Genomic DNA, 12,108 nt, shown 5'->3' with positions numbered 1-12,108 from the left:
ATCTCCCTCACTCCATCTCCCTCACTCCATCTCCCTCACTCCATCTCCCTCACTCCATCTCCCTCACTCCATCTCCCTCACTCCATCTCCCTCACTCCATCTCCCTCACTCCCTCTCCCTCACTCCCTCTCACTCTCACTCACTCACTCACTCACTCTCACTCTCACTCCTTCCCTCCCTCCCTCCCTCTCACTCACTCACTCCCTCTCACTCACTCACTCCCTCTCACTCCCTCTCACTCACTCACTCCCTCTCACTCACTCACTCGCTCTCACTCACTCACTCCCTCTCACTCACTCACTCCCTCCCTCTCACTCTCTCTCTCTCTCCCTCTCTCTCCCTCTCCGTCCCCCTCCCCCTCCCTTTCCCTCCCACTCCCTCTGTCACCTCACCCTGCCTGTGCGCCAGCCGGGGCGCACACACACTCACAGCCGCACCCCAGCACTTCACAGGTCATTAAAAGACCATTTGCATGTTAATGTGGCCTTTGTATTTCACCTCTTCTTAGGCCCCTGCAGCTTTACTCTGCCATTCCTAGGATCGCCCGCTGGCAGCCCCCAAAAAAGCAGCAAGAGTCTCTCTCGCTGCTGCAGACACTTTAAAAAAAAAACTCGGGAAACACAGGTTTGATGTCTCGGGGGTCCGCGGGGCGCCAGGGAAGGCTTGCCGGGCCGCCACTGGCCCGCGGGCCGTACTATGAGTATCCCTGGTCTAATGCCTTTCCTTGAACACGGAGGAAATCATTGTCTTACCAATGTAATTTTTTAATTATGTGTGACATTTCTCTGATGCACATTGCACTTTTATACAACGGTTTCCGTCCTTTTTATAAAATCTTAAACTCAATTATTGCCCCTTCTGAGACTGAATAACTTGTTGTTAACATGAAAACAGTATCAGGTTGTTATACTCCTCAAAACCCTTGAAATTTGTCAAGCTATTGTGAGCGTTAAAACAAGCACTTGCAATGCAATTGGACTTGCATTTACACGAGACCTATTGCATTGCAAACGGGAGTGCGGGCGGGTGAGAAGGTCAAGGCTGCGGGAGGTAAAAAGCACATGGAAGAAAATAATACTCACAGTATAAATAAACCATACTGTTCAATTCTCGAAGCGAAGGGGCCAGTCGCCATGGAAGGATACAAATGACGACATGTCTGTCATAAAAACCGATTGGAACGCCGCATTTAAGAACTAAGCCAATGAAAGAGATGGGCAGAGAGTGGGCGGAGCTTCCACAGAGCTTCCACTCCATGCTGAATACTGCATGGCTCGCAAAGCAAGAAGTGCATGCGCGCTGTTGCTATAGGCTTGACCTAAAGTGTGGCACTCTCAACTATTGTTTATGGAATGACAATGAAATTGTTGAATCACTATTGTATTTTCTTATGTATGATGCATGAAACTTTGTGCTTTGCTGTGTGCATGTGAATAAAGTTTATGGCTGACTGGCATGGTTGATGTGTGGAATTGAATGTGAAAGTTAGGTGTAGTGTAACATGCCGACTTTTAGCTAACCAAAAGGTGATAGAAATTGTTTTCTCGCAGTTTATCCACCAACAGTACATTAAATGTGTTTATGTAGGTGTGATGAGGAGGAATTTTGTTCTTTGTTGGCTGATCATTAGGAATTTGACTGACCTACAGGTCAGGATTTATTCAAGCACACCTTTAAATGTACATTCTGTGTCAAAAAAGAAGAGCGTGAATTAAAGGACCATCTGGCAGTTTGAAAAATTTCTGGGCCGTGGAGAGGAAAGATGGGGTCTCTGAAATATTGTAACATTTTACATTTTTATTAAGAGAGGAAAGAACATTTTGCCTTTGGATGGGAGGGTTTTGTTTTAAATAGATGATCTCTTTTGAAAACGTTCTTACATCCTTCACTTAGATGGCACTCTGAAGTGTTAAAGAAGTTAGTAAAAATTACGATGATGGTGATTGGTGTTAAGTTGCATCATTTCCCAATCTTCTCTACTATGACTCTCTAGTTTCATATTAATATTTCCACCTATTTAAATCTATAGCACCTCCTCTGATTTCTCCGAACTGTTGGTATCTCACATATTTCATATTTTTTAAGGAATTGCCATTTTTTAGGTCGAGGACCTAAAGGCTGCGCTTGCGCAGTCTTAGGTCAGAGATTTAATGTTTTTTCGACGGGGCTTGAACCCGCCTCTCTCCTCAATTGGCTGGCTTCCTAAACGGAGGCCAGCCACATTGGATGAGAGGGGCGTCACTCCAATCAAGCCCCGTTTCTTTTGGATTCGGGGGGGGGGGGTGTTTTTGGCGTTCTTTCCACCTGTGACGTCATCCGTCACTCAGAACGCCAAAACACACCCCGAATCTGAAATTTTCGGATGTTTGCGGCCGCCATTGTTGCCCGGCCGCCGCAGAGTCTAGTGAGGTGCATACACCCTTCAAAGATGCTTTTCGGACTTGGCTCCCGAGTAGGCACTTCTGGTCGAAGTAGACACTTCTGGTCTAAGCTGGGGACTCATCAGCTGTCCTCGTGGAAAGCCCTCTGTATAACTGAAGCAAGCCGGGATGAGTGAGCGGTCCACTCTGGGGCAGGCAGTGAAGGCCTCCTCTGTAACTGATGCGGGCCAGGTGCAGTACAAGCACTGGCTGGCACCGATGCCCCCTCCTTAACTGAGACTGTACGGAACGCACAATGTGGGAGCTACCCTCGCACGGTTAGCGCCGAAAGCTTCCTGCATAAATAACGCGGCAGTCCAGCCAGAATCTAGGTGCTGTCCTGGCACTGCATGGCACCGCAGCCCCCCCGTATGCAAGCTGGGAGCAGCCTTGGCACGGAGGGGCCCCTCTAGACTACTTGCATAGGAGCCGCATTGATTCCTTTGGTGCACTGTGGCCTTCCAGATGTACAACACAGTGCAGCCAAGAGCGGCGGCTGCCCTGGCTCCAGGGCCCTGGGAGGGTTGCCAAGGGCCCCCGGGCTGCAAAGAAAACTAGCTTCTATTGCTGCTCGGGTAATAAAGGACGGCAATCCTCAGGGTCCAGTGGGCCTCTCGGGGTTCCGGGCATTGGTGCGACTGCCGCACTGCTCTCATGCAATGCCCACGAAATAAGCCCTCTTCCCCTTCCATACACTGAGGTCTAAATGATATACCAGCTGTAATGAAGTTTTTGATGTGTGACACGGTCTGTTTCCCAACCCCCCTTCTTTTCCTTTTCTTTCAGTTGCCAACTCTTTTCACTTCTCGTTATTTCTCATCCTTTTCACCTTCCTGACTGGTACTGAAGGTTTAGTGGGGATTAGGTTTCATCCAGTGCTGCCCCCAAAGTTTGATTTACAGTAAGAACTGCTTGGCCCAGAGGCCTCCTTCGTCACTGCGTAGGGACCGTAAACTCCCCGAAAATCCGTGTTTCGAGTGAGGCATGCGGAACATGGCCGGCCTGGCAAGGCCCTTCCTCTGATGCCCAGTGTGTCAAGGGATGCCTCCAGGCCATTGCGTCCTCTCCCTGGATGCTGGTGCCATAACCTGGCAGAGTCCGCTCTCTGCGGAGTGTTAAAGACGTGACTAAAACAAAAGCAGTGCCCCCTGGACCGAAGTCCATCCGCGTCACGACTGTCATAGTCCTGACATGGCATGCTGGGCCCAAATGTAATGACACCGCCCTCTGCCTATACAGATAATCATTATGTTCGCATAAGAGGCAGTAAGCGCTACATAAATGCAAAACAGTGGTATAATATCCATAAACCGCAAGCTATGTATTATTAGGGCGCTATGGATTCGAGGCGCTATGGATTTGTGGCGTTAATATTTTCTGGCCCGTTCGTTCTCCTTTGACTTGAGGCTGCATGAACCATCTGAGCTTTATTATTCCGTTTCTACTAGGCGCTATAATGTTGGCTGTTACGACAGAGAAATGGATACGCTCACACGGGTTGGTTTGTCTTAGTGGTTTCCCCGCTCAGCCCCCGCTCCCAGCGCCCGGAACAGCTGCTTTCAGCTCGGCAGCAGAAGGCGCTGCTCCGGCAGAACAACACAGGCCCTGGCGCGGCGCCTATCAGGGCTTTCACCATATGCGCTGCAGTTACATCAGATCTGACTCCAAGGGTGCATAGATCGCTGGTCAGCGACTCTAGGCACACGTATGCATTTTATGTCCTCTGCAATCGTGTAGGTTAAGCGCCAGCTCTTGGTCTGAGCCGACAAGGATGTAATAGCTATATATGTGTGTGCTTATGTATTATGCATGTCAGTTTACTGTGCCACCAGCATTTGTAAATGTGAACAGAACCCCAAAGTGGCAGTGTAGAAAACTAACCAACACTACCGGTTTATTTTTATATTCCATGTTTTTTTCAGGTACTAGTCTTGAATACATGAACATATATCTACAACCGCGTGACATGTAATAAACAGTAGATGAATACTGTCCGGAATGCTGCTCGTTTGTAGAAAAAAACGAGTCTTGTAGTGAGTAGAATGTAGAATTTTAGGAGAAACACACTTGGCTAAGGTTAAAAATAAGTCGCCTAAAGGAGAGAGGAGTTTGTCATGCGCGAGCTGTGGCCGACAATAGGCCCTGATTGGAATTAGAATGTGCAGATTTGTGCACTTGTCATGAATAGAATGTTGATTAGGCAAAGGGCAGTGGTGAAGCCCCACTGCAGTTACAGGCTGGCGGTGATGAAGCCGCTATTTCATAAGAACCCGTGAAATACTTTCCATATTTCACTGGGCCCTGTGAATGCAGCTTTATGTGGCTCTACGTTTTGTGCAGTAGGAGCACAGAAACATTAACACAATTATGCAGTTCCAGTGGAAATAATTGTGGGCCCTAAAACACAGAAGCCGAGTCCAGGTGAATGAATGCTGCTGGGTGTACAAGCTCACCCACCCTCACATTACTACTTACAGCACCGGGTCAGATTCAGTGTCATTACAGTAGTATATATAGCATTAACATGAGAAAAGAGCTTTCTATTGTCTGACTGCCTGTCACAATGACTTAAGAAAGGAGAATGCATGCTAGTAAACGGTGTATTACTCTATGCACATCTGCATATATTTTATATGTCCATTCTGGTTCTTTAAAAACTTCCATTTTGTTTAATGCGTGCGTATGTATATTTTGTAACCTGCAGGTTAATCAGATGATCGTTTTTTTCAAACCAGTCCAGCATGCTCCTAATCCTTCGTCATCGCGCACGTGCTGAAGAGCTCTTTAGAGGCTGGCCTCTGCTCTGCCCCCCTTCTCAGCCTTGCACAATTAACCACGCAAGGGAGCCCCGGCTTCCCCTCGCCCCTGTTGAATGTTAATGTATAGGCATTTATATAGCGCACTACTTACCCGTAGGGTCCCAAGGCGCTTCGACCGCTGCGAAACCCTTCCTGGCTTCCCTGAGAGATGGTCCCTTAATGGGTATCTCCAGGGTGAGACCAGGCATCCCCGGCGGTCTGGTGGGGCCGTTAGTGAAGATGAGGCAAGCTAATGCCCAGAGTTGCCGAGTGTGATCGCTGATCAGAGTGGGCACCGAGGCGAGAGAATTATCGAGTCCGCTGACCCTGGTCCAGAAACCTGCCGCGCCGGGAATCGAACCCTGGTCCCGGGCCGTCCTCTGCTCTCGGGTCTGCCGCCTCTAACCAGTGAGCCACACTACTTCACACTACCTGCCTCCAACACCCGCCCCAAGGTGACGACACTCCCGGACGGCCCTGGGAGCGGCAGGTGGAGGCGAGGACCGGGAGGCCACCGGGTCCCTGAGCATGCTCCGTGGTGACCACGGTGGGGTGGGAGTGTGACTGACTGCTTCACTGCGACACTGACCTGTCAATCATTTTAACAGCAGGAGGTGAAGACGGGAACACTGGAATTATGATGCAAGGAGGAGCAAATTATGAAGCAGGGTTGACTAAATAATGTGTCAGGCAAAGGTAGATTATGCGGTGTGTAATACGGTACTTGTGGCAGTATTACTTTATCCTTTTTACGCATGTTACCGCCATCTGGACAAAGGGGCTTCCCCTCAGCACCAGCACCCTTGACAGCGTTTTTAGTAACTTTTGATCCATTAGAGCTCGAAATAGTTTTTTTTCTTAATCTGCAAATTCTGCAGCAGTAGATGGATTATGTGGCTAGTGCAGAAAGCGCTCCAGCTAGCAGTTGCATAGTTCCATTGATCCTTGCTATAGACTGTGTGGTGGAACAGTGTGGCAATGGAGCACCAGGTCGTGTCCGGATTCACCGAAGTACGTAGGAAGGGCGGTCATGTTTTGTGGGACCTGCTTCAGAATGGTGGAGGGCCCATTATTAAGATTGTGCAACACTGAGCGACATGGGGGCTTGTGCAACCTTCAAATCTTTTGACGTTTTATGGGCCTGGGGAAATAGAGGCACCTCTGCGACCATGGCAGCCGCCCCCTAGAGTCCATCTTTACAGTGTAGCCCCCCAACCCAGGGATGTCTCCGCCCAGTGACTTCATACTCCCAATACCACGTGCTAGCTGGTAGGTGCTCCATAATGCAAAGTGAAATTGCGGAGGAGGGCCTGAGTATGGCATGTCAGGGTGCAGGCAGTCTAGCATCGGAGTGCTTAGAGTTTATGTAAGGGACTCCTATCCTGGCCGCAGCACTTTTGGAGATGTTCACATACTTTTTCCAGAGTTTGACTTCTCTGTTTGAGGCTTTTAAAATAACACCAGGTCTCCCACGGTAGCCAATCCCATACCACTTCCTGCTCATTCTAACAATAGAAAGCAGGTGGTGCTGCTCCTTCCAGCAGCAAACGAGTGATTGTGCCCTTCTGGCTGGAGGGCATTGTGCCAAGATCAGAGGCTTGGCAACAAAGGACTTGGCAGATGTTCCCAATTGAAAAATTGAAGCTGAAAAAGAGTGGGGTGCGGAATTTGGTCTGTTGTGGGGATGTTACTCCGGTTCCTGGCAGAAGAATTGAGATAAGTGACTGGTCATATTCCGAAGGGTTCTTGACGTATTTCAGTGTTGGAAAAACGAGCTGTTTCTGCCAAAAAGGTAAAGGATCAAGCAGAATTGATCTTTAGGCTGAGGATGACTGAAGGAAAGAGCTGAGTGATGGTATAGCCTATGCTGGAGGGGAGCACCTTGGCCTCCAATCATGGAAGCCGTGTTAGGGATGTTGAGGTGGCTGTTGACTTCTGTGATCTTGATTTGTGTCGATGTCCACCTTTATTTTTCTTTACTCATTTTTAGGTCAAGGACCGAAGGCTGCGCTTGCGCAGTGTCCGGTGGGAGATTGAATGATTTGGAGTATGGGGCTTGAACCCGCATCTCTTCCATTGGCTGGCTCCCTAAACGGATGCCAGCCATTGGATGAGAGGGGCATCACTCAGTTCAAGCCCTGTCTCTTTCGGATTCGGGGGCGTGTTTTTTTGAGTTCTTTCGACTGTGACGTCATCCGTCACTCAGAACGCCAAAACACGCCCCCTAATCCGAAATTTCCGGATGTTTGCGGCCGCCATTGTTGCCCGGCCGCCGCCGAGTCTTCCAGTGAGTGCTTGTTTTTAAAAAAAAATCAAAAACCGCTTTATTGAACTAGGTTTCGGACTGGAACAAGCAAACTAGAACAAACATATTCAGGGCCAATAGGAGCATGCGTTGCCGCTGATGGAACTTCACTGACGGCAAAAAAATCTACTCTGTCTATGCTTGAACTTTACGTGACCCGTGCGTGATTAACCATTGCTTGGATTTTGACCGTCTCGCAAGCCTCTTGACCAACCACTAGTCGTTCCCAAAGGTGAGGAGGAGGAAGCAGGAAGCGTAGGACATCAGGAGGAGGCCCGCTGCAGGCCTAGCTAGCACGCCAGCGCCGGTAAAAGGTAAGCCATCTGCACCGGTCTATTGTCTCTTTGTTTGGAGAATAAGCACTGAAATTCTTAAAGTTAAAGCCTCTGGAACCTGGAGCGACCAGAGTTTCTGCTAAAGACGGAAGGGCACTGGGCCAATGCTAATGTTCGCAGGATGTGGTGTTTGTTGTGTACTCCAGGCTTTATGGGAAGCAGCATTCTCTTCCACCCTGTACAGTTGCGTAGTCAGTTATCCTGTTGAAGTTCTGGATATAAGTGACGTATTCTTCCGACCCAGCAGAGACAGCGACCGCTACGGCATTTCCTGCCCATCTTGCAGGGGAGCCCAAGCACCTGGCTCGCTGGATAATGGGTTTTCGTGTAATTCATACACGTCTCGTGTAAGATCGTTCTTGGCGCTTAGAAAAAGTGCATGTAGGGTGCCTCGTAAATTAAAATGTATGGCTTAAACCGGGGCAATACTCTACCCTATCGGCATAACTAAACTGTAATGGCCCCTTTAAATATACCGGGACATTCTTGGATCTTACTTTTGACCCGTATTTGGCATGGCCTGCCCTCTAAAAAAAATAATGAACTGCTTATTATTGTTTTGTATATGATCGTTCACTGCTGAATGCGTTGCCTTTTTCCGTACTCTGTATATCGCCACACTAATGGACCATTGTAATTGCACCCTAGTTGCTAATTGGATTTGCGCATTTGTGGTTCATAGTGTGGGTGAATTGTGACACATGGGAACATTATTATTGCTTATTGTGTTGTCATTTAAGTGGTACTTCTTGTCAAGCTTGTGTGTGTGTGTGTGTGGGGGGCTCTATTTGTGTGTGTGTGTGGGGGGTCTGTGTGTGTGTGGGGGGGGGGGTCTGTGTGTGTCTGTGTGGGGGGGTCTGTGTGTGTGTGTGTGTGTGTGTGTGGGGCTGTGTGTGTGTGGGGCTCTGTGTGTGTGGGGGGGCTCTGTGTGTGTGTGGGGCTCTGTGTGTGTGTGTGTGTGGCTGTGTGTGGGTGGGGGGGCTCTGTGTGTGGGGGGAGGGCTCTGTGTGTGTGGGGCCTCTGTGTGTGGGGGGAGGGCTCTGTGTGTGTGTGGGGGCTCTCTGTGTGTGTGGGGGGGGCTCTGTGTGTGTGGCTGTGTGTGTGTGTGTGTGTGTGTGGCTCTGTGTGGATAGCTTTTTTTGTAGGTGGCTCTATGTGTGGGTGGCTCTGTCTGTGTGTGAGGGTGTCTCTATGTGAATGACTCTGTGTGGGTGGCTCTGTATGTGTGTGTGGGTGGCTTTTTGTGTGTGGCTCTGTGTGGGTGTAAATGCAATAGGTCCTGCATTTGCGAGCGATAAAGCTATTGACATTGTAAATGACAATGCCATTTATTTAACGATTAAGCTATTGGCAATGTAAATGACAATGCCATTTATTTATGATTTTAAAAAAAAAGTCATGAGCAATGCCAATAGCTCTACCTTTAATAATGCCGAGACCATTGCATTGTAAATGCTTGTTTGGCTTTCCTAACTTGAATTCACCTAAGACAGCATTGCCTAAACATCATTATTAAAATCCAAATTATTTTTGTTTCAGCCTCCACCCGCTTCGTGAAGTGTGAAAAATGTCATCATTTTTTTGTTGTGCTGTCAGAATCTGACTCTAAAAAGAGTATTCATAAAGAGCCTGAAACAGCAGCAGAAGCTGTAAAACTGGCATTCCAGCAGAAACCGCCGCCACCCCCAAAAAAGGTGAGCATGTGACAAGAATGAATGTGATTCCAGTATAGCCACTTTGGTAATTGTATCATAAATTTCTGTACATTTTGCTGATGGTGTCATAGACACTGAAATGGTTCTGAATTGAACCTAACATGCAGGCTGTGACTCATCAATTTCAGTATTAGTTTTTGCTTTTCGAAATTTCAGTGGGGCTGCACATATTGTTTGGCGGAGAGTGAGATCTCGTTGGGAAAGTCACTATTTGTAAGTAAAGGCAATCAGGCAGAAAATTGCAAATTTGACTCACCTGCATGAAAAACATTTTTGACCAAGCATATCACCCACGAAGAGACCAACTAATTATTAACTAGAACTGTTGTATTCCTTGTTAACTAGAACTGTTGTATTCCTTGTTAAGACATTTTCTTTATAGTTGCATTTGACCTGTATACCTTGGCACTACAAGTTACACGCACTATTATGATAACTGGTCATGGTTTGAACATTCACATTGACTCTCTGAGCAGTTTTGATAATGGCCTTTATTTCTGAAAAAAAAAATTACATTAACTATCCTGAAGGGGACTGTTGACTTTCTCAGCCAGGGAGCCAAAAAATGTTGTGCCCCTTGAGGTCAGCCCAAGGTCTGGTGTGCTGCCAGGTTTTGCCTACCTGTTCATTCTGGCCGTATTGATAATGTGTCGGTTACCATTGATGATGTGTTGGTGAATAGGTGTGGCACTGATTTAATGGAACATGGATTTGTGGTGCTGGCAGCGTTAGGGCTATTTTATAAATTACATACTTGTTTTAATGTGCACTGTTTGGATCTTATAATAAATTGCTGTTTCTCCCTGGTTCATATTGTATTTTCACTTAGCACTGCAAATATTTGTTTTTGCAGTGGGTTGTTTTGTTGTCTTTTTCCGGCTTCAACAAGTGCACAGTTTCAGTGGTAAATTTCTGCTGCTGGCACTGTGACTACATCAGCTACGTGGGCAGTAAATTCCTGTTGATTTACATTTCAGTATATGACATCTCACTTTGCAGATTGGCAAGGATACAAGGCCGGCATTTATTTCTTAAAACATACCTCTTTCTGAAGCAGTTGAAGCTAGGTTTTCTGATCTTGTACTAAGCGATGTAGAGTGATTAGCAAAGCCCACTAGTTCTGATTACAAGCGCGAGGACACATTATTCCACAAAACCTGAACTAGGTCCAAGTTCTCTCCTATCGCCACCTGATGATGCCTGTGCTTATTAGGACCTTATAGCACGTGCAGCTGCATTCCATCAAGTACCTCTATATAAAGACCCAATAGAGGAGTATTTTCTGTTTGAAACTTTGTGTAATGCACAGAGAGGGGCACAATACTTACCTTTACTTAAAGGTATCATTCGGACAACATTTTTAAAGATCCAGTCAAAGCAAGTATAATTATTCCACACATTGACAAAAAGTACAAGGCAGCACTATCAAACCCCATTTTTTTTTATTATTAAAGGTCAACCAACTCTAGCCTCTTTAGTGGTGTAAAACGCACCGAAAAGACCTAACTCCCAAACAGTGGGAGATGCACCTTCTCGAGAAAAATAGTTCAAGCTCATAGATGCCTGTGGTAAAAAGAGTTGCGGCACAAGCAGCTAATCATTGGCGTATAGCCAATAGCCAGGCTTCGTTAGCGAGGTATGATGGGGCCCACTGGGACAAAATGGAGGGGCTCCTCCAAAACCTCACAGAGGAGCATAGAAAAGAGGAGCATAGAAAAAGGGTCAAGCAATAGTAAATGAAGGTCAACTTATTACCAACAATTCTATTAAATTTGCACTTGATGCAGCCAACACCACGGTTAGGGGTATTAACACAGTATCCTTATACACAGGCACGCATTGGTTAAGTGTAGCAGGGTTTAAGCCTAAAGTACAGCAAGCCATACTAAATCACCCCGTTCAATAAAGAACATGTTTTTGTACCTTAAGTGGACACATCCCTTGAAAAAATGAAAAAGGACACTGAAGTTGCAAAATCTATAGGATCTCCACAAGCTAACACCTATCGTGCTTCCTTTCGTAGCCCCACTTATAAACAAGATGCCAAAACAGCTACAACAGTTAGAACATTCCTCAGAGGTTCTTGAGGAGGTAACCATTTTGAAAGGAAGAGGTAAAGGAAACATTACCCGTTCCTCAAATGCGAATAACAAGCAATGACTTCCTTACTATTCCTCCAAAACACAAAGAACCTGTTGGGGGTCGTCTGCAACAGTTTCTCAACAATTGGAAGTCAATCCAACATGGTTATTGTCTGGCGCTCATAACAACACCTCCAAATATCCCACCACGCAAACACAAATTATCTACACAACATTGAATCCTCCTGCAAAAAGAGATAACCGCTCTATTACAAAAGGGCAATACCAGCGTATGCCCAGACGTGGGTCTCTTGCTTACTTTGCCACTGGATTCAAGCTAGCCTGGCTGATGACGGCTGAATAGCCAGAATCCGGTCCCAGGGTGCTTGTTGCCGGTCCAGGGAAGACATGGCTTGGCAGTTCGGGCTGGACTGTTCCCATGAGGCACAGGGTC

The 12,108-nt window shown here is 47.1% G+C and overlaps 1 protein-coding gene across 2 annotated transcripts in view; it reads left to right on the top strand.

Moving 5' to 3' along the window:
• CLPX (caseinolytic mitochondrial matrix peptidase chaperone subunit X) overlaps positions 1-12,108 on the top strand; it is a 544,085-nt gene that overhangs the window by 122,596 nt on the left and 409,381 nt on the right. For both annotated transcript variants that reach the window (XM_086958044.1, XM_086958043.1), the window contains exon 4: positions 9,398-9,552. In XM_086958044.1, coding sequence (XP_086814170.1) covers positions 9,398-9,552 — 155 coding nt within the window. The remainder of the gene's footprint in view (positions 1-9,397; positions 9,553-12,108) is intronic.

Source organism: Lissotriton vulgaris, chromosome 2_1 (assembly GCF_964263255.1).
Source record: "Lissotriton vulgaris chromosome 2_1, aLisVul1.2, whole genome shotgun sequence".
NCBI classification, from domain to species: domain Eukaryota; kingdom Metazoa; phylum Chordata; class Amphibia; order Caudata; family Salamandridae; genus Lissotriton; species Lissotriton vulgaris.
This window is presented reverse-complemented; position numbering and strand designations above follow the sequence as displayed.